At 33.9% G+C, this 27,515-nt stretch overlaps 4 protein-coding genes across 5 annotated transcripts; 3 read left to right on the top strand and 1 right to left on the bottom strand.

The window, feature by feature from the left end:
* The first annotated feature begins 243 nt into the window (after window positions 1-243).
* On the top strand, window positions 244-1,021 carry LOC123890116 (blue copper protein 1a). Its single transcript, XM_045939661.1, has 2 exons — window positions 244-525; window positions 700-1,021. Exons 1-2 carry the CDS (start codon window positions 363-365, stop codon window positions 1,017-1,019), a joined length of 483 nt encoding a protein of 160 aa, XP_045795617.1. The 5' UTR covers window positions 244-362; the 3' UTR covers window positions 1,020-1,021.
* A 3,165-nt stretch (window positions 1,022-4,186) lies between these two features.
* On the top strand, window positions 4,187-5,735 carry LOC123890115 (stress response protein nst1-like). Of its 2 annotated transcripts, XM_045939660.1 has the most exons (4): window positions 4,187-4,265; window positions 4,603-4,729; window positions 4,831-4,926; window positions 5,060-5,735. In XM_045939660.1, the coding sequence occupies exons 2-4, from the start codon at window positions 4,643-4,645 to the stop codon at window positions 5,579-5,581; spliced, it is 705 nt and encodes a 234-aa protein (XP_045795616.1). In that variant the 5' UTR covers window positions 4,187-4,265; window positions 4,603-4,642; the 3' UTR covers window positions 5,582-5,735. The 2 variants fall into 2 exon arrangements, with proteins under 2 accessions (XP_045795616.1, XP_045795615.1); XM_045939659.1 differs by lacking the exon at window positions 4,187-4,265 and having other exon boundaries at window positions 4,601-4,729.
* Window positions 5,736-8,764: 3,029 nt separating this feature from the next.
* On the top strand, window positions 8,765-14,118 carry LOC123890113 (blue copper protein 1a-like). Its single transcript, XM_045939658.1, has 3 exons — window positions 8,765-8,930; window positions 9,125-9,337; window positions 14,024-14,118. Exons 1-3 carry the CDS (start codon window positions 8,765-8,767, stop codon window positions 14,116-14,118), a joined length of 474 nt encoding a protein of 157 aa, XP_045795614.1.
* Window positions 14,119-14,529: 411 nt separating this feature from the next.
* On the bottom strand, window positions 14,530-17,933 carry LOC123890112 (inactive protein RESTRICTED TEV MOVEMENT 2-like). The gene is made up of 2 exons (XM_045939657.1): window positions 17,649-17,933; window positions 14,530-15,170 (listed from the first exon to the last, which is right to left on the bottom strand). Exons 1-2 carry the CDS (start codon window positions 17,749-17,751, stop codon window positions 14,683-14,685), a joined length of 591 nt encoding a protein of 196 aa, XP_045795613.1. The 5' UTR covers window positions 17,752-17,933; the 3' UTR covers window positions 14,530-14,682.
* Between the last annotated feature and the right edge of the window lie 9,582 nt (window positions 17,934-27,515).

Genomic DNA, 27,515 nt, shown 5'->3' with positions numbered 1-27,515 from the left:
CTTAAGAAAAGAGTATCTTTATATTAAATTAAATGTTGTACAAATGCCACCTCGTTTTAAAGCCGACCAATTCCGGTAGCCGTTTATAGTATATACTACTATCATATAAGAAAACCTATCATATATTATTATTATTATTATTATTATTATTATGTCATGTCAATAAAATCTCTATACACAGAATCTATATATATCCCAAGTTGAATTGCACAATTCATCAACAATAACATTTACTAGCTAGTCATTCCTTTGATTAATTGAGATTCTATTCTAGGAATTTTTTGCAACACTCAATTTTTAGATTTAATTTCCAGACGTAAGAGAGAAATAGGAATTAAGGGATAGATATATAAACTCATCAAATGGCTTCTTCTCGTGTAGTCTTCATAGCAATTTCCATGGTTTTGCTATCCTCAGTTGCATTGGCAGCTGATCATATTGTGGGTGAAGATAAGGGCTGGACTGTTGATGTCAATTACACTCAATGGGCTCAGGAGATGGTTTTTCGTGTTGGCGACAACCTTGGTATGTACTAAAAGAAAAAGAAAAAAAAAAAAAAAACTTTTTGCAATTTCCATATGTTTTGTTAATATGTCTATAATTTGTTAAGATGAAGGACTTCTGGTGTAATTTTGCCTTTATAGTACTTATATAAAACTTAATCTATTATGGAACTAATTATGTTTTATCTCCTTTTAGTTTTCAACTATGACCCTTCAAGACACAATGTTTTCAAAGTGAACGGAACACTTTTTCAGAGCTGCACTTTTCCTCCAGCAAACGAAGCACTTTCCACCGGAAAAGATATCATTCAATTAAAAACAGAAGGAAGAAAGTGGTATGTTTGTGGTATAGCTGATCATTGTTCTACTCGTCAAATGAAGTTTGTCATCACTGTTCTACCAGAAGCTGCACCTGCTCCTTCTCCTCCACCTTCTTCGGTGGCTCACTCTGTTGTATCATCTGTGTTTGGTGTCGTCATGGCAACCATGGTTGCAATTGGAGTCATCTTTGCATGAGAGACTTATCAAATTTTATATATTGTTATTAATACCAGAGTTTGTGTTAGCCTCTTAGCAAGATGTATTGCCATATTTGTTTGAATTTTTGAATTAATGAATTATATATGATGATGATGTTGATTTTAATTAGTGTAATGTGTGGATCCTCCATTTTTTAATAGCTTAAATACACTTTTACCCCCTGTTTTGAAAAATTCGGAATTTACCCCCCTATTTTTTCAAAACAGCAGGTAAAACGTCATTTAAGCCTTTTTTAATTTGTTATGTATTCATTTGTTCTTGATTTCATTCAAATTAGATGTAGACTTCACTATTAATTTGTAATTAAAAATGTTCTCTTACTTTTCAATTCAACTCAATCCATGGTGGTTAAAGACCCAATCCATCTATGCAAAAGACCCAAAATAAATTGACACAAGTGAAATTAATAATCATGTTCGATGATGTTCGATGCCTTCGTAATAAAAGAATTTCCTTTTGTGTCCCCGTCCTTCTCGCACGCTCTCTGCATTTTCAATATTATCTCTTTTGTTCCTTAACATGTGAGTGCGTAAAAACACAATTTTTGACAAAATTGCATTCGTGAGATAATCTGCGAACTGAGTTTGCATTTTAAAATGTTAACCTAGTCATGATCAGAATTTCTAGTCTTTAATAATAGTCAATGATCTTGGACAGTGGCCAATTTTAATAGGCCTCCGGAGTTTCTAGTCTTTAGTAAGCGTCAATGGTACGTAGGGTTGAGCACGATTCGGGTTTGGTCGGTTTTAGGTGAAAAATTCTTAATCTGTTAAAAACTGAAATGCCAATATCTAAGAATGCCATTTTTCATTCAAATACTATAAAAATTGCAGTGTAATACACAAACAGTATTCAAAGAAAAAAAAAAGGAAACAAAATACTCTGTACAATGAGCAACAATAACAAACACAATAGAAACAATAACAGAGGAATAAACCATGGAATAAGAACTCTCCACTGATTCATAGGAAGATCAAAGATGACACAAAACAAAAGAAATATTCATAACTGCTTTCTTGAATCCAAGCTCAATCGCGAGAACTCGTTCATAACTGCTTTCCCAAACCCGTGACCCGCTAACCCGGTAGGAACCTCCCGTGACACTTTGACCTGGAGCGGACAGATCGGGTTTCGGTCGGATGAGCTTTCGCTGCCCAGGCCTAGTGGGGAGAAAGAGGACAGAACAAAGTGGGAGGCGGGAATCATAGGAGCATCCTCAACTATTGCCTGCACTATTAACATCTTGCATACACAATGTTATTAACAAAAATTAAATGATACACCTAATAATAATAATAATAATCTAAATTTAAAAGTAAAAACCATGTTCCTTTGATCTCACAATAAAAGGTCTCGCCTAACAACTTCTCAATTCAAATTTTTTTTAACCAATAACTTTATTCTTTTAATTTGTTTCATTTCAAAGCTGAACACAAACCAAACTCAAGGGCTAAGGAAGTGTTTCAAAAAATAACCACATAGCTGGTGGAATAGCAACAGCAGAAAATTAAAATAACCGTAACCCCCAACAGACCAGCTCCAAAAAACACAACCATAAACAACAATTAAAATGCCTACACCACTAAAAGAACAAGCACCAAAGTCGTTACGGTTAGATAATAAAGTAATAGGTTGGACTTATATCATTGGGCCTTTTTGTTATATTTGAGCTTAAGTATAGGTTAGTCTCTTATGCTCTCTATATATTGTAGGATAACTCTTGTACTAGCTATTGATATTCTATGAAACCTAAGTCTCCATAGTTGATTTCTCTACTTTGTATCTCTGATTCTAACATGGTATAAGAGCGGTGGGTTAGCAAGTTTTCACAAAACAAAACAAAAGAAACATATATAGCAAATTCTAGGAGCAAATTCTAATTTCCTTCTTCCAATATGATGTAGGAGGGTTTCTTTAGTATTTTATTATTTTAGCTAGATTTAGTTTTATTATATTTTAGATAGATTTCTTATTTTTATATTTCACCTAGATTAGTTATTTTTATATATTAGGTAGATTTGTTATTTTTATTTAGTTAGGGATTTTCTTTTACAATCTTTTAGGAGATTTGTTATTTTTATTTATCACTACCATTTAAGCTAAACTATTGTAGCCTTGAAAGTAACCTTTTGATTTAATAAAAATACAGAGATTTTTCTCAAATTTGGTGGATTCCAAATTACTCATTCTGGTGAATTCCGGAAGTCTAGTGGATTCTATATTAGTTACTCTTTCTGGTGGATTTCAGAGCCTTATGTAACAAGTTTGTCGCTTGCGAACCTGTGTTTTATTATAGGATTAGCGATTGCTTTTCCTTCACGCTTCCGTACTGCATTACAATAGATCAATCGAACAACCAAAATCAGTATACAAAAACATCCTATCGAACCATGCTCTTAATACCACGGTAACAACAAAGATAACCAAAGAGAAATCAACAATGGAGGTTAGGGTTTCGGAGAATACCAATAACTTGTGAGTACAAGAGTTATCTTACAATGTATCGAGAGCATAAGAGACTAACATATACCTTAAGCCCGAATATAACAAAAAGGTCCAATGATATAAGCTCAACCTATTACTTTATTATCTAACATCTACTTTCAAACTCATGATGCATCAACAAGAAGCATTATGAGTTTGTCCAATGATATAGGCTTATGAATTTTAAATTTTAGCATTCTTATATATATATATATTTTAAATTTTGTTTTCTATTTAAAAAAAAAATCGGTTTTTTTAAAAGTAAAAAATGTTAAAAATTATTTTTTTTAAAAAAATATTTATTTTAGAGATTTTGTTTTTTTGTTTTGGTCCTTCATTAATTTTTTTTTCGTTTTAGTCCTTTATTTGCCACGTCAGAATGCCACATGACATGATGTTAGCCACATCAGCATTGTTGAGAGAGGAGGAACGAAAACCAAAAGGAATTGGAAAAAAAAAATACAGGGATCAATGTGATATATAGCCATTTAGTAATAGTAATAGATAGATAAAAAAAATTGAATGATCTAGAGCGCTTGATTGATCTAACGGATATGGTTGAGCCAAAGACAGGCTGCTTTTCCGGCCCGAAAAGCACTCACTCAATCCTTTGATACGATGATATATATCGTCTTTCTTTTTCTAGGATTAGCATATATACTTATCGTAACGTCTTTCTTTCTCTAATAGGGTTCGCGCCGATTTTCATTGTTGCTTCATTACTCAAACAACAACAAGGTATGTATATATTTTTGGTTCTTTGTTCTTTCTTCCTTTTTTGATTCCAGTTGATTTATTCATAATGTCTCTTCTTGCTTTTCTTTGAATCTCTGATTTGTGGGGTTAGGGTTTTCATTTTCATTCTTGTCTAGGGTTCACGATTTTCAATTCTATTCTATCTTTACTCTTCCTTCAGATATTTTCATTCTTCAATATCTTCTGTGATTATTATTATTATTATTATTATTATTATTATTAAGCTGCTTTCTTTTGGGGTTGGTTGGTTGGTTAATCAGGGTTTATTATTTTCCAATCAATTCAATGCTTATTTTGTTTGTTTGTTCTTTCATTTTAGCCCAGTGAATGATCTCTCACTCTATCTTTGACATCTCACAATGTTTTATTCTCATCCGCTTCATCGCGAAGCACGAAAATCTGGGCCGTATCTCCAACCACGAAAATTTGTGCCGGAACCTATTGAGGCACGTATTTTTCTCAACACTGCTTTTTCATTCAAACAATTTTATTACTTTCTTTCTCCATATTTTGGCTTCTTTAATAATATTAATCTCTAAACCAGCAGACCTCGGTGAAGATTGCTGGTGCTAATTTCCTCAAGCATTTGCGACTATTGAAGTGTCCATCGAAGCGTCGGCATACTAGTACCATTGATGACCTGGTAAGTTTTTTTTTTTTTTTTCGAAGTGCCATAAAAGTTTATGCCCCCTGTGGGATTTTTCTATGGTTTTCATTTAATTTTAGTTTCTTTGTTCATATTTGACTTCTTTAATGTTGAATAATATCTGAACCAGCACCACTGGATAGCTGAAGTGCGGGATTTGGTCGACGATGAAGATTTACTGACGGGTAGTATAATTATTGAGCTGAATGAAGAAATTCAAAAGAAAGATGTTGAAGTTGGAAAGCTCAAAGTTGAAGTTCAAAAGCTCGAAGATGTAGTTCAAAAGAAGAAGGAAACTAAGTTTCTTAAGCAAAAAACTGCTGCTGTTCGAAGTGGTCTGAGAGTTGAGGTTCGTAAGGGGAAAGCTGCTGAAAAACGAAAGCAGAAAGCTGCTGAAATTCGAAAGCTGAGAGCTCAAATTCAAAAGCTGAAAACTGAAATTGGAAAGCTGAAAACTGAAATTCGAACGTTGACAACTGAAATTCGAAAACTGAAAACTGAAATTCAAAAGCACGAAGCTGAAGTTAACAAGAAGAAAGCTAAATATGAAAATTACAAAGCTAAATATGACGAATACAGAGATGAACTAAAAGCTAAAAGGCAGAAAGCTGTGGAAGCCGGAGAACAAAGTGTTGGAGGCTTAACATGTTAAATGTTTGATTCTGTGTAGACCTCTTATAAATATTGTTAGGTGCTCTAGTAAAGCATTTTAAATGTCCTAACTAAAAGTAGGAAGTTGTGTGTAAACCAAACTATGTTCTGTTTTATCCTAAGTTATGAGTGTTAGACAATTGAGATGCAAGGAACCAAGCTCTCCAATTTGTTGTTCTTTACTATTTCCTATATAATTAAAATAACTATTTAAGTTGAAAACCACAAAATTAGCTAAAAGTTGCATAAGTTGTGTAAAGCATTTGGCATGTTGTTTTCTCTAACTCTGCTAATAATAATTTAGAAAAGGATATGTTTACTAGACTCGGTCAGTTTCACTTCAAGGCACATATTTTCCCAACACTGCTTTTGATTCAAACAATTTTAGTTTCTTTCTCCATATTTGGACTTTTTTTAATCTCTAAACCAGCGTGGTTGACATGTGAAAATTGGTTGTGGCTCTGCTGGTTCTTGGATGTGTGCTGAACACATTACAATTTTTTTTAGCCTGGAACTTGTTTTCATTTCAGAGTTCAGATCTTATGTAGTAAATGATGTTTACTTAAACTTCAGTAACATAAATTATCAACTGGTGTATTTTGCTCTGAGGTAAGAATCATATGTTTGTAAATGTGGATTGGCAGAATCAACATGAATGTCTTCATCTTCTTTAATAGAGACGATGGTTGCATTTTATCTAGGTGCTGAGTGGTGTTTTATAATATATGACATGAATGTAGTCTATCTTCTAATAGAATCTGCTTTCTGTTTTTTGTTGCACTCAGAATATATGATGAATGATGTTTTATAAAAAAAAATAAAAATGAATTGCATTATGATTTTGCGTATCATCTTTGTGTTGAGGAGCTTATAGACACCTCTCATCTTAAAAGGAGGGTTGTTGGTCTAGCATTTGATGATTTGAAGATTGAAGGTTCCTCCAAAGGTTAAAAATCTTGTGTGGCGGATTTGTCGGGGATGCTTCCCAACTCGCGCGCGACTTAGAGATAAAGAAGTTCAATGTCCACCGAACTGTGTTGTGTGTGACAATAATTATGAAGATACTGTTCACATTTTATTCACATGTCTTTTGTCTATCCAAGTTTGGAGTGCGAGTGGCCTTTGGAATAGAGTTGAAGGTGCTGTCAACACAACTAGTACCGCGTCAGAAACCATTTTTCTGCTACTGCAGCAGCTAAATATGCAAGAAAGTGCTCGGATGGCGGCAATTATGTGGAGTTTATGAAAACATAGAAACCTCAAACTCAGGCAAAATACTACATCAACATGTGCTCAAATAGTAGAAAAAGCTATGCGACTGCTTGATGCGTGGGTGCATGCCAAATACAGTAACATGTCAACGCCGAATTCTGCAGATACGGCAACAACAGAACGTGGTAATTCGGTCGAATCCAGCAGCAACACGGCCGGGCTGATGGCTAGTAAGTGGGAGAAACCGACACAAGGGAGATACAAGTGAAACATTGACGCGTTGTTCACGACTCAACTTAACCGCATGGGTATTGGTATGTGCATCCGCGACAACGAAGGTAGATTTGTGCTCCCAAAAACCATATGGAAATCATCGATCTGTAATGTGGATTTAGGCGAGGCGCTCAGCCTTTTGCATGCTATCCGGTGGATTCAAAATCTGCAACTTGATAATGTGGACTTTGCTATGGATGCCAAAACAGTTGTTGATCAATTCCATAATAAAGGGATTGTTTTAACAGAGGTGGTGGATGTGTTAGAGGAATGCAAACGTCTATTTAGTTTATATTTTGAAAACTCTCGTGTTGAGTTTACTAAGAGATGCGGTAGTTCATGCTCTTGCAAGGGTAGCCTCATCTCTAGATAGCTCTAATATTTTCGTTGATGTACCAACATGTATTCGTGGTTTAGTTATGAATAAATGCTATAAGCAACCTTTTTGTAAAAAATAAAAAATTTGTTTTGGTACAAACAAAAAGACAATTTCTAGTTTTTTTTTTTTTTTTTTTTGAAAAAGACAATTTCTAGTTGTGATAGTAAAGCATATATACTGTATTTGTTTATCGCCAAATTGTTTCAGAATAAAATTCTTTTCAGACTCGAAGTACTTTTCGTGCTCAAGTAAAACACAAATGTTTCTTAATACTGTCAAAGAAAAAGTCTTTTCACTTTAATAAAATATAAGTTGTGCAAATTCAACCTAGCTCGTGTTAGTAAAAGGCCGACCAAATCCGGTAGCCGTTTTATATTTATAAGTATATATACTTCAAATTTATTATTATTATTATTATTATTATTATTATTATTATTATTTTGTTATGTCAAATGTCAAATAAATCTTTCAAATCGTATTTTTGTATTTTATATTTTGGAATTTAGGTAAAATATATTTTTAGTCGGAGATAACTGTTCTGTCATATAGTGTCATGAGAATTTTCGACATTGTTATTTATTCATCATGACTATAATATATGACTTAATATTTAAAAATAAAATAAATTTTTTTAATAGAAAAAATAAAACAAATTTTTAGATCATATCTTTAAATAACAAACTAATCCAGAATATTTGCGTAAAAAAAAAACTAATCATCAATAATTTTTGAACAAGCTAATCATAAATATTAATAACACTAGCGGTCAAATCAAACGGGCACGGTTATCATATGGAACACTAGCGGCCAAACAGACCGGTTATCGTATGCTGAGTTTGTTAATAAAAAAAATTTGTTTCTCAAAAACAAAAAAAGACATGCCTTATGTTACTTATGGTGAGTTTGTTAATAAAAAATTTTTGCTGCTCAAAAAAATAAAATAAAAACATTATGTTACGGTGAGTTTTTTAATAAAAATATTTTGCTACTTAAAAAAAATCAAGTATTGTTGGTATTATGAAAAGTCCACACCAAAATTAATTTTTTGTATTCTTAGGCATAAATATCCTAAAAATTATGATTAAACATAAATCTTTTTTTTTTTTGACAGAATGATTAAACATAAATCTAAATCTTAAATCTAACATTATCTTTATTTTAAATATATAATTCTAAAGCATATCTAAATCCCCACACAAAAAATCTATATATAGCCCAAGTTGAATTGCACAATTCATCAACAATAACATTTACTAACTTGTGATTCATTTGATTGAGATTTTATTCTAGGAAGAGATTTGAAACTAAAATTCTCATTAAATGGCTTCTTCTCGTGTAGTCTTGATCCTTTCCCTCTCCATGGTTTTGCTTTCCTCAGTTTCAATGGCAACTGATCATATTGTGGGTGGTGACAAGGGATGGACTGTTGATGTCAATTACACTCAATGGGCATCGGAGTTGGTTTTTCGTGTTGGTGACAACCTAGGTATGTAAAAGGAAAAATAAATTTTCTTAAACTTTAAATTTGTTTAGTTCACACACTCAACTTATAATTAAGTTTTATATGGATGCATAAATTATGTGTTTTGTAAATATGTTTATAAGAATTTATTTATTGTGCATAGAACTTGATATCTAATATGCACTAATTATGTTTTTGTTTTTATTTTCTTGTTTTAGTTTTCAACTATGACTCTTCAAGACACAATGTTTTGAAAGTGAATGGAACGCTCTTTCAAAGCTGCACTTTTCCACCGGCAAACGAAGCACTTTCCACCGGAAAAGATATCATTCAACTAAAAACTGAAGGCAAAAAGTGGTATGTTTGTGGCATAGCTGATCATTGTTCTGCTCGGCAAATGAAGTTTGTTATCACTGTTCTACCAGAAGGTGCACCGTGATAAGGCAAATGGTACTTCTTACTTTCATTGATCATAGCAAGGCCTTATATAGCCAATGTACAAGATACAAGTTAGTTACAACAAACTTAACAAACTTAACAACCTTAAACTAAGCTAACTTGCGCCTTAAGCTTCAGCTGCAAACACGCGCGTGCCTTGACAGCAGGCCTGGCTCATAGGCTTGGCAAGCTTGCTCATGAGCATTGCATCTAACTAGCTTATATTTGATCAATATACACCTAACATTGCCTCTCCTAAACTGAACCATGTCAAGGCTTCAGTTTATATCTTCAAGCTTACACAATCCAAGCATATCTCTGAACTTACAAAAACTCTCAAGGGATAAGGCCTTGGTCATAATATCTGCAATTTGCTCAAAGGATGAGCAATGTAGCAGCTGTACCTTTCCATCTTTGGTCAAATCTCTGAGAAAATGAAACCTAACATCAATATGTTTACTCCTTCCATGCATCACTGGATTCTTTGACAATTTGATTGTGGAGCTGTTGTCACAATACAATGTAATACAATCCTTTTCCCTGCTGCTGATGTGATCAAGTATTCTACTCAACCAAATGGCTTGACAAGCACAATTGGCTGCTGCTATGAATTCAGCTTCAGTTGTTGACAGGGTCATAATTGGCTGCTTTTTAGAACACCAGGACACAGCTTTTGAACCAATCATGAACACATACCCTGATGTACTCTTTCTATCATCAAGGTCTCCAGCATAATCTGAATCTGACCACCCAACCAGCTCATCATTCTTTCCCTTTTCAAACCACAAACCATAGCTCACAGTCCCTTTCACATACCTAAGTATTCTTTTTACTGCTGCAACATGAAGTTCTGTAGGCCTCTCCATAAATCTAGCTACTAAACAAACTGAAAATGCTAAATCAGGTCTAGTGGCAAGCAGATACATCAGACAACCTACCATTTGTTTATAACTGGTTGAGTCACAAGCTATTCCATCTTCATCCTTCTTCAATTTGTTTCCAGGCACAATAGGGTTGCATACACTATTGCAGCTTTCCATATTGAACCTTTTTAGAACCTCACAAGCATACTTCTGCTGAAACATGAAGATCCCTTCTTTTGTCTGTTTTACTTCAATTCCAAGGAAATATCTCATCTTGCCCAAGTCAGTCATAGCAAAGTTTCTCTCCATTGATGTTTTGAATTTATCAAATAGGGTTTGATCATTGCCTGTAAAGATGAGATCATCTACATACAAGCTCACAATAATGATTCTCCCATCTGATTCTTTCTTTACAAACAATGTGTGTTCATGAGTACACTTGACAAAACCTTCTCTGCAGAAGTAGGCTTCAATCTTGCTGTACCAAGCTCTTGGGGCCTGCTTCAGACCATAGAGAGACTTCTTCATTCTATACACCATCTCCTTTTCTTTCTTCTGATAGCCTAATGGTTGCTCCAGATATACAGTTTCATCTAATTCACCATGTAAAAAGGCACTTTTCACATCAAGCTGAAACACATACCAGTGGTTTGTTGCAGCTATAGCTAGTATTGTCCTTATGGTGTCCCATCTGGCCACAGGTGCAAATACCTCATTGTAATCAATGCCATGCTGCTGAGAATACCCTTTTGCCACTAATCTAGCTTTATGTTTCTCAATCTTTCCTTCCTCATTGTACTTAGTCTTATAAATCCATTTAACACCAATTTTCTTTGCTCCATCAGGTAAGTGTGTTAGTTCCCAGGTGTCATTGCTTTCAATTGCTGCTATTTCTGTGTCCATAGCCTTTTTCCATACATCATGTTTAGCTGCATCATTGTATGTCATTGGATCTTCACTAGGGCTGAAAAAGGCTTGACTGTCACTGCTTTCTCCTGTTTCATAATCTCCAACCTCATAGTCATTCAAATAACCAGGTTTCCTTGAAACTCTTTTGCCTAGTTCATTTACCTCATTGCTTCCCTCTTCTTCTGAATCAGATACAGTTAGATCCATTTCTTCACTGAGGGGATTGCTGGCATTACTAGCATCATCAGGTGCATGAACTTGTGCATCATTTGAATGATCATGATGACTACTTGTTGAACAAGTTTCTACATCAATTTCACAGTCAATCACTTGCTGACTTGAATTTGATTTCTCAGTTACCTTGTTCTCCCAATTCCACTGCTTTTTCTCATCAAATCTAACATCTTTGCTAACAAGAATTCTTTTCTTTACAGGATCAAACAGTTTGTATGCTTTTGATTCTTCACTTATACCTAAGTGAACACATATTATGCTTTTGTCATCTAGCTTTTTCCTCAGATTATCTGGTATATGCACATAGGCAATGCAGCCAAAATTTTTTAAGTGGCTTACAGAAGGCTTGATCCCACTCCAAGCTTCTTCAGGTGTGACATCTTTCACTGCAAAAGTGGGGGATCTATTAAGCAGATATACAGACCAATTCACTGCTTCAGGCCAAAAAGTTTTTGGTACATTTCTTTCACTAAGCATACACCTGACCATATTCATAATGGTTCTATTTTTCCTTTCTGATACTCCATTTTGATGAGGAGTATAAGCAGCTGTGAGTTGCCTCTTAATTCCATGAAGATCACAGAATTCACTGAACTCATTTGAGGTATATTCACCACCTCTGTCTGTTCTTAAGCACTGAATGGACTCTTTTGCCTCATTTTCAACCATCACTTTGAATTTCTTGAACATTGCTAGAGCTTCTGACTTTTCATTCATGAAGTAGATCCATGTTCTTCTGCTTAGATCATCTGTGAAAGTGATGAAATACCTCTTTCTTCCATTTGACTCAGGGTTAATAGGTCCACATATATCTGAGTGAACAAGTTCAAGCTTGGTACTAGCTCTCCATGAACTTTTCTTTGGCACATTTTTTCTCTGCTGTTTACCCTTCATACAATTGGAACACTCCTCTTTTGGCTGTTTCAATTTTGGCAAACCAATCACCATTTCCTTATGAGCCAGCACATTCATACCTTTGAAACTGAGATGACCATATCTCTGATGCCATAAGTTGGCATTATCATTGCTATCATTTGAAGCATTCATGCAGTGAGGGACTATAACTGGTGCTTTGATAACAAACATTCTATTCATTGTCATGTGTGTGGCCATGATCAACCCTTTTTCCTCATGAAAAACTTTGCAAGTATCATTCTTAAAGATAACAGTTAGGTTCTTTTGCTGTAATTGGCCTATGCTTAACAAATTATTCTTCAGGCCAGGCAAATAGTAAACATTTGTAAGTACTTGAGTAAAACCTTCAATATACAATTTTAGGTTACCTTTTCCTTCAACTGCCATCTTTGAATCATCACCAAGCTTGACTGAATCTTTGAAAGTGCCATCATATTCAAAGAGCCAGTTCTTATTTCCCACCATATGATTGCTGCAGCCAGAATCCAAGAACCACAGCTCATTCTTTGCATCAGAAATGGTTGAATCTTGAGATTCATTAGATTTTGTTCCTTGAGCCATTAGCAAGATTTCTCCCCTATCATCAAACTCAGCATACTCAGCATAGTTTGCATTGTCTTCCTCCCAATTAGGACACTCTGACTGAAAATGTCCTAACTTATGACATTTATAGCATTCAACCAGTTCTTTGTTGAATTTTGATCCTCTTCCTCCTCTACCACGGCCTCTACCACGACCCCTTGCATTAGAGTTATCTCCTCTACCTCCTGAGCCTCTTCCACCATTAGAAACCTTCAGAATTTGCTCTTGTTCATCTTTCTGATGCCTCATTCTTTGTTCTTGAACCAGCAGGCTGCTTTGCAGCTGATCCACAGTCATTGTGGTGGTATCATTAGACTCTTCAATTGAGCACACCACATAATTGAACCTTGAGGTTAAAGATCTCAAGATCTTTTCAACTATTGTGCTCTGAGTGATGGTGTCACCATGGCATGTCATCTTGTTTGCAATACTCAGTGTTCTTGAGAAATATTCATCAATAGACTCACCAATTCGCATGTTCAGCATCTCAAATTCTTTCCTCAGAGCTTGCAGCTGAGCTCTCTTGACCTTGGTGGATCCACAATACTTCTGGCGCATTGAATCCCATATCTCTTTTGCAGTGCCTCGAGTGAGGATTGTTTCAAGAATGGATCTTTCTATTGCTTGAAACAAGAAGTTCTTTGCTTTCAAATCTTTCAACTTGCTCTCTCTTGCAGCTTGAATTTGATCTTGAGTTGCTCCTGCAGGAGCCTCAATTACTCCATCCTCGATGAGACTCCAATACTCTTTGGATCTCAAGAGATTCTCCATTAACATAGACCAGTGATCATAGTGTCCATCAAACTTGGGAATTGATGGTTGCAGGTAGTTGCTTGAATCCGCCATGGAATCTTCAAGCAAGAACACGATGAAGAACTTTGTAACTAACTACGGTTATTGCAAAGGCTGGATCTTTAGAAGGTAAACTGATACCAATTGATAAGGCAAATGGTACTTCTTACTTTCATTGATCATAGCAAGGCCTTATATAGCCAATGTACAAGATACAAGTTAGTTACAACAAACTTAACAACCTTAAACTAAGCTAACTTGCGCCTTAAGCTTCAGCTGCAAACACGCGCGTGCCTTGACAGCAGGCCTGGCTCATAGGCTTGGCAAGCTTGCTCATGAGCATTGCATCTAACTAGCTTATATTTGATCAATATACACCTAACACACCGGCTCCTTCTCCTCCACCTTCTTCGGCCGCTCACTCTATTGTATCATCTGTGTTTGGAGTCATCGTGGTAACCATGGTTGGTATTGCATGAGAACTTAGGAAATTTTTATAATACAAGAGTTTATATATGTTTACCTCTGGGCAGTATATATTGCCATATATTTGTTTGAATTTATTGGATTTATATTGATGTTATTGTAAAGTGAACCATAATTTTGCAACTTCTTTGCCCAAAAATTAATCGATGTGTGCAAAAGATTGACCCAAGAGAAAGCAACATCTTTCTTGAAATTAACTCAATTGAGGTCCAGAACCAAGTGTACTATAATTTCATGTAAAGTATAAAAAAGTAATATGTAATCTTAAAATTAAAATTTATATGAAAATTCATCCCATTGGTTTTAAGCTAACAATTTTGGTTAGAGCATAATTAACTCTAGATGTATAATTCCACATTCTAATAATAATTTCATGATTAAATTTACAAACAAACACATTTCTAATACAAGTTTCAAAATTAAATTAAACAAGTTATTCCAAAGACATGTACATGCATGTACAACATTATAAGAACATGATATGATATAATTGTCACTTTTTTCACAACATTAAACTTTACACAACCACATCAAATTAAACCATAATATAGTGTCATCTAATTTTGAAAATATGATTGACCTTGAGCCATGACACTTTTACTCATATCCACAAGATAATTTACAATAACCAACACAACAATAATCACAACCATAAATTTAAGAGCAACCTCTCTAGTAGTTTCTACATCATTTTCTCCAAACTCATGATTTTTTGACAATATCTCTTCTTCTATGTTTCTTCCTCCAAATTTCAAACTCTGAAATGTCTTTTTCTCTTGATATTTATAATCATCAACATCTTCAAGTTCTGGCATTTGTTCTTCTACTAGCTCCTCTTGAGGTATTAAATCAACTTTTTTTGGCATTACAACTGAAAGAATGTTTTGCATGAAATTGCCACGAATAGCATCTTCATTGCAATATTTTGGAAGTTCAAATTCTTTCTTGAAACGTTTCCATTTTGTTCCATCACATGGACGTTCTCCACTTATCACCAAAAAACCAAGATGGTTTATCTGAATTCGTATTTGCTCTCTCTTAAAACCTGAAATCAAATTAATTAATAATGCCTCATATATAATGTACACAGTTATTGTTTATCATGAAATATTAAGTGGTTAAATATTTTTTTTTTTACGGTTGGTTAAATATATTTTTGTTACTTATATAATTAGATTTTAATTTCTACAATTAGTAGAGATAATTTTGTTAATCTTGACAAAAAAAAGAGACATAAGTTTGTTAAAAAACACATAGTTTTTTTTTTTTTTGTTGAAAGGTAGTTATTCTTCCAATTATTGAAAAAAAAAAGAACTAGGGTTGAATAGGGTTATTTGTATTCAATCGATTAAATCATCAATAATGTTTGCTTGTTAATTTTCTATATTTTTCTTTCGATCGAACTTAGACAGTGGCCTCAAGTGATTAATGAGCTCCCTCTAGAACGTATCGTTCGGGAGAATTTGAGTTTGATTCCTAATATGAACAATTTTTGACCAAATTTTACTTACTTTGCGACCAAACTCTATATTTTCGAGATCCCTTTTTCTTGAGAACCAGATAATTAATGCAAAATAAAAAACTTGTAAATAAAAATTGTAGGTTATTTTCACAAAAGTGAGTTTTGGAATGTAACATTCCTTTGCAGTTTTGTTTTTTTTTTTTGGTATATAACCCTCTGGTTCCTAGGGGAAAGGGGTCCTAGTAGTCCTGATCGTTCGGCCGCGAGGTAAGTAAAGTCTGGCCAATAAATTATTCCACCCAGGAATCGAACTTGGGTTCTCCGAAATCCATTCTTTTTTGGTGAAGCTCATTAACCACTTGAGCCCAATGACTTAGTTATTCCTTTGCATGCTTTATTTGTAAGGAATTATGTATGTTTCCACGCACTCAATAATTCCCCACAATCGATGGCCACAATTAAGAGTCTTTGCAGGTCGGGTTTGGTTAATTTTAGTCAAATTTGTATATTTTATATCAAACTCGAACCAATTCAATTCGGGTGTGAGTGGGTTGGATTGCGTCAACAGTTCATAACAACAGTTCATAACATTTAAAAAAAAAATAGTTAAATCATTTTCTATCTTATGAGAATTTTAAAATTTAGACTAAATTTTTGTATTTAAAATTTTATGAAATATATCAAATATAGTATAAAAATTTAAGATTTTAGCACATACAAACTTTAAACTATATTAGAAAAAAATAAAGAATATAACAATTTTTTCAAACGGACTAAGTTCACGGTTTCATGAATTTATAATCATAAACATGTTACCCAAATCAAACCATTTCAAATTTGAATGGACTAATTTTACTTAACCAACACTTGAACAAGTTAGGTAAAATACGAGTTGGGTTGCGGGGAGTGTTTCATATGGGTCTAAGAAGTTGTCTCCAAGTTTCAATATATACATACGTTTGTGGTTGGACTATGCCCGCAACTAAATTCACCTGTCTTTCATGCTTTTGTAAAACAAAAAGTATGAACTATAGATGGAGGACAAAGGACAATGAAGTTGAAGGGGCGATAGTGTTTTATTTCATTTAATTTGAATTGTCTGATCTTGATCGAATATTTATCAATGTTTTGACTGCGAAAATCTCTAATTTCAAAGGAGTTGGGTCCCTTTGTGAGTTAAGGAAATTTAGGCATAAGTGCAATTTTGATATTTTATTCACGAAATTCATAATTTTGGAAATGTACAATTTAAAAACGTGCAAGTGTAATGACCAATATTCCGAAAAAAATAAAAATGAAAGGTGTAACGACCAAATTTGTGAAAAAGAATATGTGTGAAGATTAACATAGAGACTACTCTAATGAATAGCGATGGCAATGGGTAGGGTATGGGTAGGGTACTATAGTACCCATCCCCATACCCGCGGATTGAAAAAATACCCGTACCCATCCCCATACCCGCGTGGGTAACAACCTTTGCCCCCGTCCCCATACCCTATGGGTATCTAGGTCCCCATACCCGTACCCGTTACCCGCATTTTTACTAAAAATAAATTGATCAATTATAAAATATCATATAATTTTAATAGAATTAAAAAAATTTCAAAGATTTTAATATTGACCAATGAAAATTATAAACAAAATTATTACTAACCTTATGTTAAAGTTCATATTTATGTTAAATATTCACATTATTTTTATATTATGTTATAAATAAACATTTTTATTAAAAATATGTAATAGTTTAGTAGAGTTGTATTGTTTTAAATTGATTTACATATATTATAATATAATAATATAAATAAAATAAATAAATATATATTATGCGGGTATGGGGCGGGGTGGGTACTAAGGTACCCGTACCCGCACCCATACCCGTTCATTTTTGCGGGTAATTACCCATACCCATGCCCGTACCCAAAATGCGGGTTTTTACCCTACCCGTTGTGGGTAATTTTTGCGGGTACCCTCTGAGTATGGGTCAAATTGCCATCCCTACTAATGAATTTGACAATAAGAAAACCAAAATTATAACTTAGACACATGCAATTAAAAACATGCCTGGAAGATGAAGTTCAACGGTGTCACTGCCTTGTTCTCTACGCCACTTATAAATAGGATCAAAATCCTCATAAGTCCGATTATGTGCATGCTTGCTTTCCATTTTATTTCACAACAAAGTCTTAATTTGGTGCTTGATTGATCGATGATCAATAAATTTATTAGGTTGAAGGAATTAAACCTACTAATGAAGGGTACAAGGGCTTTCAAATTTGCCTTAAAGAGTTGGTCATAAGCTAGAATTATTCTTTGTTAACCTTTCCAAGTCTTGGCAGCTTGAGGATTTGGGGTATAGAGTAATTTGTATTTGTTTGTGTTTGAATAATCTCTTTCCTTTGTGTGTAGAGATATATTTTGCTTATGACTTAGGAATGGGATTATTCCTTTTTGTTCCATTCGTGATCAATGGGCATATGCAAAAGCTATGTTAAGAAGCAAGATCTAAAATTGAAAATGAAAAGGAAACATATATGGGACATCTTTTTTCTAATGTCAAGTTTTGAGGCATTCACGCATGTGGTGTATATTAAGATTAAACAGTTTAAATTTCAAGCTATGTGATTTTTATTTTAAAAAAAGTTAAAACCCACATTAAAATTTAAACTATTTGATCTCGATCAAACGATCAAAAATATACTGCCCATGTGAACACGTCAAAATTTTGATAGTGGAGAGGTTGAGCAAAATAATGATGAGGAGATTAAAGTAATATCCTGACATTAAAATTTTAACGATAAATCATCAAAGCCAATAGTCAAGTTACAATTAACAAAGTCTTCAATCTTCATCAAAATGTCTTACTCATATTTTAAGCCTTCATCAAAATGTACTAATCATGTTAAAAATTTGTTGTGCGCTGTATTTGACATTAAAAGTTGTCACCCAATGTAACGAATGTAATGTAAATATAGTGAAAGAGATTGAGGAACAAATTAAGGCCAAGCTTTTTGCGTGTCCTTTTTCATTTTATTTGTGTTTTTTCATTTTCAGTCACATTAAGTTTTTTTTTTTTTTTTTTTTATGTGTCTATGGAACTTTTATCCAGTTTTGTGGTTGTAGCAGATGGACAACAATCCAAGAATATTTTCAGAAACCTAAATGTAAATAGATAATAATTAGTGGAAAGGGGAAATTATTATTATTATTATGGTTTAAATAAATATAATTTTAGTTCATGCAATTAGTATTTTTTTTATTTTAGTTCTTGTAAGTTTTCTCTTTGGATCCTACAAATTCAAAAATTATGTTTTTAGTTCGGCAAAAATAACACAAATAGTTATTTTACAATTGTCTTCGGTGAAATTTGGATTTCACTCCAAAGAAGACTATAAAATCAAACTCTTCTAATTGAGTCGACATATCGTGGACAAAATTTTACTTTTTAAAAAAAAAAAAAAAAACTTACACTTTTGTCTTTTTATTCTTTCAATTTTTAAACATCTCAAATAAATATATGCCAAAATATAGCTATTCACCCTGCAATGAGCTAGCTTTGGATTTGAATTAGGCCTAAATTCAATTTCTCAAGGTTCTTTTCTAAATAATTGGTGCCATTTTCTTTATTTTGACTATGTGTACGTGCTCATGATTTTATTTTATTGATTGTAGATTCAAGATTCACACAGCAAGAACTTCCTGCATGGCAACCAATTCTAACACCTGGATGGGTATAGCTTCCAACATATCTGATTTAATTTTCCAGTAACATATATACATTGCTATATATGCAACAATATTTGTCTTCACTTTTAGGTGTAATTAATTGGTTTCTTGATCTAACTCGGTTATTTTGTTTTTCTAGGTCATTTCAATATTTACATGTGTATCGGGCCATGGACCAGGGTGTGATTTGTTAAGGCCCAATACGAAAAAGCCCAATGGGAGCATCTAAAGGAGAAGCGTGAAAACAACCATGAAAAACACATGATAAGCATGATCCACCATGACTTGGAGAAGAAGGAAGAAACTTGGAGAAGAAGGAAGAAACTTGGAGAAGAAGGAAAAGAAACCGCCCACTACCCATGAATTCCTCTCCAAGCAAGGCGGTTATCAAGCAACAAGAGGGAGATGTTTTGCCTATAAATAGGATCTTCTTCAAGAGAATAGGGGAGACTCTCTCTCATTCTGAGAAATCACCATACTTTCATTCTTGTAAAGACACAATTCTTTTAATCTTGTAAAGAGAAAATATTTTTCCTCTAATCATACTTGTATCCATTATCAATCTTGAATAATACAAACCCCCTATGAGAGAATGATCTGACATATAAAATTCTCAGGGTTGTTGGGATTAAACCAAGTGTAATCACACCATTTAATCAATAATACAACCCCCTTTGAGTTTTACCAGAACATTTTGGCGCCCACCGTGGGGCTGCGGTAAAAACATTTGTCCCAGCCTACCACATCAAACTAGACAAAAATTAAACATCTCCACATCGTATATCGCAAAGAAAGAAGGCCAATCTGGGAAATCAATCACGTTGACAAACACTTCCAGTTAAGAGTTGTCTGATTCGCTCTTCGATTTACCAAAAGGTTTATCCATCTGCGTTTGGTATGGTCGCCGCTAGCCAAGCTTCAGGCGACAACAATGAAATCGCCGTCGCCGCCGTCATATTCGTGAAAAACCGCCGTGTCGGCACCATGATTATGTGGGAACTGGTCTAGTGACTGGGTTCAGAAAATATATGACGATCGAAGCAAATCAGCATGGAAGAGTCACCATATTCGGTAGCATAACCCAGGTGATATCATTCTAAATCTCTTTGATGAAATTTATAATTTTATTTGGTTTTCTCAATAAAAGCCACCATGGATGAATTTATGTTATTGGGAGAAAACACGCTGCGTATGAATCTATTACTGCATATGAATCTAATCATTCTTCTCTTGTCTGTGTTTTACTCTGATTCTTACTTCTAAATGTATCGGATAGTCTTTCAAGATATTAATTTATAATCTTTGATCATTGCGTTTCAAAACAAAAATGAAGAAACCCGTATATTTATTAATTCCCTGAATTGCTCTGTTTTTGACTTCCCCCAAAAAAGGCTTCTCACATTTAGTTTATTGATATCGCTTTAAAGAAAATTGGTATTATTAACTGCTAAAAGAAAATTTGGATATGAAGTTTTCACGGTTGTAGAAGAGATAAGAAATAATTGGAACAAAGTTATCTGATTATCTACATTTAAATTATGGAAACACACTTATTACCTTTGTCATTAATTATGTTATTCAAGCTCTATTGTTTAGGATTCTGAATATGAAAATTCTATGAGTCTTTCAAAACTTATCATGCTAACCTGAAAATGTCTTTTGAATAAAATACTTGCTGACTAAGTTGCAATTTTTTATGTGTTTCAAAGGTTTGTGTAAACCCTCTAACTATCAGGCTTACCTTATATTTATGCACGATCAATAGTGAACCTGTAATGAATTATAAGTGATGATATTGTTATAACGGTAATAGTAAGGCCTTTATCATTTAGTGTTTTCATTTTCATAGTTGAAAATTGTAGTCTTTCAAGCACAATCATGTTCAAGTGAAAGGTTATATAAAAATTGCATTATGCTTCTGCACTGATGTGGAAAAGGTATGAGTGTATCTAGTTTTGTAAAAGTAAAAGTAATAATAATTTATCCAGTTCCGTTCAGAAAAATGATGGATTTCCATGTCATATTTCGACTCTGTATTGCTCTAAGCGTGGAGATAATTTGCTATAAAATATATATCTGTGTTACTACTAGATAAAATCTGCATAACATGCATATCCTTCCTCCTGCAATTACTTTCTGTGCTTTTGCTCTCTAAACTCTCATTGTCTTGTCAAGCATTATGTTATTCTTTGTTTATAATTAAACGGCCTGGTATATTGCCTTTTCATATTGATTCTTTCCAATATGTGATGCTCATGTTGGACATTGTTGAGTCTGTGGACAAAGTACTATTTGATTAAACTTGAAGTAAAAGAAGGTCAAATACAACTTCGAAGATCAGATCCGTCACGTTTGAATTGAAATGGTGTCGCCATAGTTGATGTGAATCTAAACTCTCCAACTCGCCGAACTGGCGCCACAGCGACTTACCGTCCAACGTCGTCATCTCGCCGTAGAATCGTTTTTGTTGCTAGGCGACTCCCGATCCAGGTGTTAACGTTCTTTTCCTCTAACTTACCATTTAATCATATAGTTCTCGCTCTCTCTATTGTGATAATATATTATTTGTGCATATATATACGTTATCGGTTTTATTAACATGGTTAATTTATAGTTCATGAATCACATTCTATCGCCATCTATAATAATAATAATAATAATAATAATCTCATCAATGAGTAAAAGAAAAGAACATCGGTACTTATGTATTTCAAGGTTAATCACTAGAATGAGACTTGTTTTTCTTTTAGTGTGCCACTTTACAAGTTCTAAATTCAAGAATCGGTGTTCTGTTTTGTTCAAAACTGTTTGTGCTTATTTGATATGTGATATCTTTAACCCTGCTATAATTTATTCTAGCACACGATAAAATATTTTGTGTGATTGTATGAACTAACTTTCTTAAGACCTCATGTAAACATTTTAAACATAAAAGAACTTTTGCATGAAAGAATTTCAACTCTGATAAGTAGAATAAGTCAACACTTTAAATTAAAATGACCAAGACAAATATAACCAACAGAGAAAGTATAAAAATTTTCATATGTTTCTACATTTTTTCGGTTAAGAACTAAATTAGTATTCTTCTTACAAAGTATTTTGCTTTTTACTTATAACTAACATGAATATGCTTTCTCTACGTATCACATTTTTATCTGTTTCGTTTATCGATTAATTAAAATTAATCATACATGCAAAACTAATGAAGTATACGAGACTTATTATTAGCCGACGTGTTTTTTGCATATACTTGAAGCACTTGCTATAATGTCACCTTCTTTGAAATTTATCTTGATTAGGAAATTTAGTTTATTCATCTATGATTTCTATTTTGATTCATTGATGTTAATCATAGTGCAGGACAACGAACAAATGTGGAAAATTAACATGAAAATTCAATAATTATCACTCGGCGAGATAGAAGCCGCCAACTAATATTTCAGGTCGAAGCATATTCCGCGATGACTACCGCAATGGAACTCAGTCTCGCCACGCCAAAACATAATTGTTTTTTCTTACTAGGCGAGGAGCGCCGCAACAAACCACTCATGGCGGTATCATTTTCGTTTGTTTTATTTTTCATATATTATTATCGTTGAACCTCTAATGTATCAAAGCTTATTTGCAGTAATCATGATTAAGCTGCGGGCTCTGAACAAAAAATTATTCAAGATCAACTCATATGAAAGCTCTGAACAAAATGTAGGGTTGAAAGGCCCTGGCGTCACCCGTAGGGGACGTCAAAAACAGAAAATAAACCAAGGTTGAAAGGCCCTGGCGTCACCCGTAGGGGACGTCAAAAACAGAAAATAAAACAAGGTTGAAAGGCCCTGGCGTCACCCGTAGGGGACGTCAAAAACAGAAAATAAACCAAGGTTGAAAGGCCCTGGCGTCACCCGTAGGGGGCGTCAAAAACAGAAACTAAATCAAGGTTGAAAGGCCCTGGCGTCACCCGTAGGGGGCGTCAAAAACAGAAACTAAATCAAGGTTGAAAGGCCCTGGCGTCACCCGTAGGGGGCGTCAAAAACAGAAACTAAATCAAGGTTGAAAGGCCCTGGCGTCACCCGTAGGGGGCGTCAAAAACAGAAATTAAATCAAGGTTGAAAGACCCTAGCGTCACCCGTAGGGGGCGTCAAAAACAGAAACTAAATCAAGGTTGAAAGGCCCTGGCGTCACCCGTAGGGGGCGTCAAAAACAGAAATTAAATCAAGGTTGAAAGGCCCTGGCGTCACCCGTAGGGGGCGCCAAAAACAGAAAATATACAGCGAAGAAAGGCAAGATTATCAACATCACCAAGAGGAAAAGCTTGCACGCACTCAAAACAAGGCGACATATCGCCATACCAGCTACAATCGCCAAAAAGACAACAGGTATAAAGTTATTCATAAATGATATATAATTATATTTAAAGAGCTAAAGACATTGCAGGTGCAAAGTTAAAAATTTTCAAAGGCGAGATTATTGTCAACACCAGACACAAAGTATAGTGGAAGTACGACTCCGAGCAGCGCCAATTCTTTTTAAATTGCCAAGAAGTCACAAAATAAGGCGTGCAAGCCTGGCAGTACGAAAATCAACTACAACAAAGAAGGGCGAGTCATAATGACGCCGAATCATTTACAATCGCCAAAAAGGCAACAGGCGAGATTGTTGTCAACGCCAACGTAAAAATGCAAATACAACGGAACAGGCGAGACGAATCGCGAAAGACGAAGAGGCGAGATTGGTGACAACGCTAGCTTGAAAATGCAAATACAATGAAAAAAGAGGAAGGGCGACTTGCCAACTTGCTCAAAGTCGCCAAGAAACAATGACAACAATACTCAAAGCCACAAATGGTGTATATCAAGATATTCAAAAGTCATAGAAGGGCGTACAAATTATCTAAGAAATATCAACAACAAAAGGAAGGACAAGGCGCGGCAAGCAAACAAATAGTATGAGTCAGCAACAAATAGGCGACATAGAACCACGCCGAGACATAATAATCGCCAAGTTACTTCATTCAAAAGCACTTCGCCTTCTTGAAGCCTCGTGCTTGGGGGGCTGTGTACCGGGCCATGGACCAGGGTGTGATTTGTTAAGGCCCAATACGAAAAAGCCCAATGGGAGCATCTAAAGGAGAAGCGTGAAAACAACCATGAAAAACACATGATAAGCATGATCCACCATGACTTGGAGAAGAAGGAAGAAACTTGGAGAAGAAGGAAGAAGCTTGGAGAAGAAGGAAAAGAAACCGCCCACTACCCATGAATTCCTCTCCAAGCAAGGCGGTTATCAAGCAACAAGAGGGAGATGTTTTGCCTATAAATAGGATCTTCTTCAAGAGAAGAGGGGAGACTCTCTCTCATTCTGAGAAATCACCATACTTTCATTCTTGTAAAGACACAATTCTTTCAATCTTGTAAAGAGAAAATATTTTTCCTCTAATCATACTTGTATCCATTATCAATCTTGAATAATACAAACCCCCTATGAGAGAATGATCTGACATATAAAATTCCCAGGGTTGTTGGGATTAAACCAAGTGTAATCACACTATTTAATCAATAATACAACCCCCTTTGAGTTTTACCAGAACATTTTTATAGCACTCATTTTTATATCTATTGGGATTGGAATTGGGACTGGTATTGGGATTGCTTCGTTGAATGCATCGGAAAATGTAATAAAATAAATTTACGCTTAATTAGTAAAATGGTCCCTTAAAAATATTTTTGATTTTATATTGGTCCCTTAAAGAAAAAAATGTCTGAATAGATCCCTTAAAGAAAAAAATGTTCGAATAGGTCTCTTAAAGACATATCCGTTAATCAGTTTGGTCCTATTCAGACATTTTTTTAGGGACCAAACTGATTAACGGAGATTTCTTTAAGGGACCTATTCGGACTTTTTTTTTTCTTTAAGGGACCTATTCAAACCTTTTTTTTCTTTATAAGAGACCAATCTGAAATCAAAAATATCTTTAAGTGACCATTTTACTAATTAAGCTTAAATTTATTACCTATATATAGTATGAAATGGAAATGTATAATTAACTATATGAAGCATCGACAAAGATATATATATATATATATATATATATATATATATATATATATATATATATATATATATATATATATATATATATATATATATATATATATATATAGATACCGAACAACACTGACACGTTGACACCAATAATAATTTGAAAAAAATAATATAATTAAGTGTAATTAATAGTGTTAGTATGGTGTCGAACACTAATATGAAGAATGTTTGTGCTTCATAAGCAATTAACAAATTAATTGTATATTGAAATTGAACTAGAAATTATGATGCAGGTGGTTGAACTTTCGCTCCGATACGATGATCAATGTCTTCCATCTTCTTTGGTTGAACTTTCTTATTAGTGATTTTCAAACACTAATAAGAAATTGGTGATCAACAAAAAGAACATAGGATGGAAAAGTGACCAAAAGGCCAAATTTGGATCTGATATTTATCCTTAAAATGGTGCAAGACTTAACGAGAGCATACATATAAGTAATTAAACTTATATATTTTTATTGTTATATAATTTTTATCGTGTTAAATATATTTTTAGTTCTTATAAATTAAAAGGTTGAAGGAAAAAAGAGTGCGATTCTATCAACCACAAGATGGATTGGTGGAAAAAATGACTTCTTGGGGATTGCTTATATTCTCATTGGTGGCCTTTCCTTGGTGTACTCTCTAATTTTCCTACTTATGCATGTGATGAAGCCAAGGTGAGGAAAAACCTTTATGTACTAGTGACACATGATTTTTTTTTTTTTACTAAAGAACGCACAAATTTGATCACTGAATTTAGCCAATTGTGCTTATTTCTCCGATTGCAGAGTGGATATGAAGTGACTTTACTAGTATTCAAGTTTAGAATTACAACTTACAACTTGTGTTTAAATACAACCGTTCATCTTACAAGATTAGCCTTAAAATCGAATCCCTAAATATTAAGCTCGAGCAACCTGCTCACTTATCGGTAAACTATTAGTCATACCCGATATATTTTTCTTTGTTATTCCAATTCAGTCCACATAAATAAAAAACCTCTAAATTTTTTGTTGATCCCCTTTCTTTACTTAAAATTTGCCTTTTGTCTTGACTAATTCTCAAACTTCATATTATGAATTCAACGTCTTAGTATCTTTGTGAAGATTGTGATATGTAAAAGAGAAAAGCTAGCCTGATTCTATTTTGTGTCATAGATTTTTTTTTATGTCTTTATGTTTAGAATTTGCATGCTAACATTGTTTATATTGTTGTGTGTATATGCAGACCCCTTGGAGATCCAACATACCTGTCTTGGAACAGAAATCCAAACAGTTTGAGCTGATGATATAGGATAAATAAATAAAAAATGAGTTGATTTTTTTATAAGCTTTTTTGAGTTGATTTAAATTTAACAGTCACATATAACACATTATTTTTCGGTCTCAAGAAAGGATCTATCATGAGGCTTGTTGTGTACTTGACTGATTGAATTATAATCTACATCTAGATGTATGATATTGATAGACTTTTCCTACTATTATAGTATGTGGCAAAATATAAATCTGCCATTTTGATTTGAGTAGTACTTGGTAATTTTTTAGCTTTTTATTTAATTTTAGATTTAAATTTCCATATAGCATTGCATATGTGAATGTAATATGATCCAGATTTACTGCTGTCAAATAATGTTATAGTTTCATGCGGTAATCAATCATGACCGTTGATTTGAGATTAGACAGTTTAATTTAAAATACAGTTTTATAAAGCAAAGTAATCTCAACCATCGGTTAGAGATTATCGGACGGTCGAGATCTTGATTTAGATCAAGGAGGTTTTGTCGGTAGCATCTCAAGATCTTAGTGGATTCACTTACGGAGCGTGAAGACCGGACGTAACCCAAAGTTTAGGGTGAACCAGTATAATTGCTTGTGTTGATTCTCTCTTTCCCTATCTTTTATCTTGTGCAAACACCATACACATACACAACTCACATTTTATTTATAATTTTAAAGGTAAAATATATTTTCAGTCTCTACTTTTATAGCGAATTTTGGTTTTCGTTCCTGTAAAATAAAAAGGACCAAAATCAAAATTGATCATATTTGCAGATACCAAAATCATATTTAAGGCTAAAATAAACTTATATATAATAAAGACTAGTAAACAATTGTGGCACTAAGCACA

This window comes from Trifolium pratense, linkage group LG6 (assembly GCF_020283565.1).
Source record: "Trifolium pratense cultivar HEN17-A07 linkage group LG6, ARS_RC_1.1, whole genome shotgun sequence".
Lineage (NCBI taxonomy): Eukaryota > Viridiplantae > Streptophyta > Magnoliopsida > Fabales > Fabaceae > Trifolium > Trifolium pratense.
This window is presented reverse-complemented; position numbering and strand designations above follow the sequence as displayed.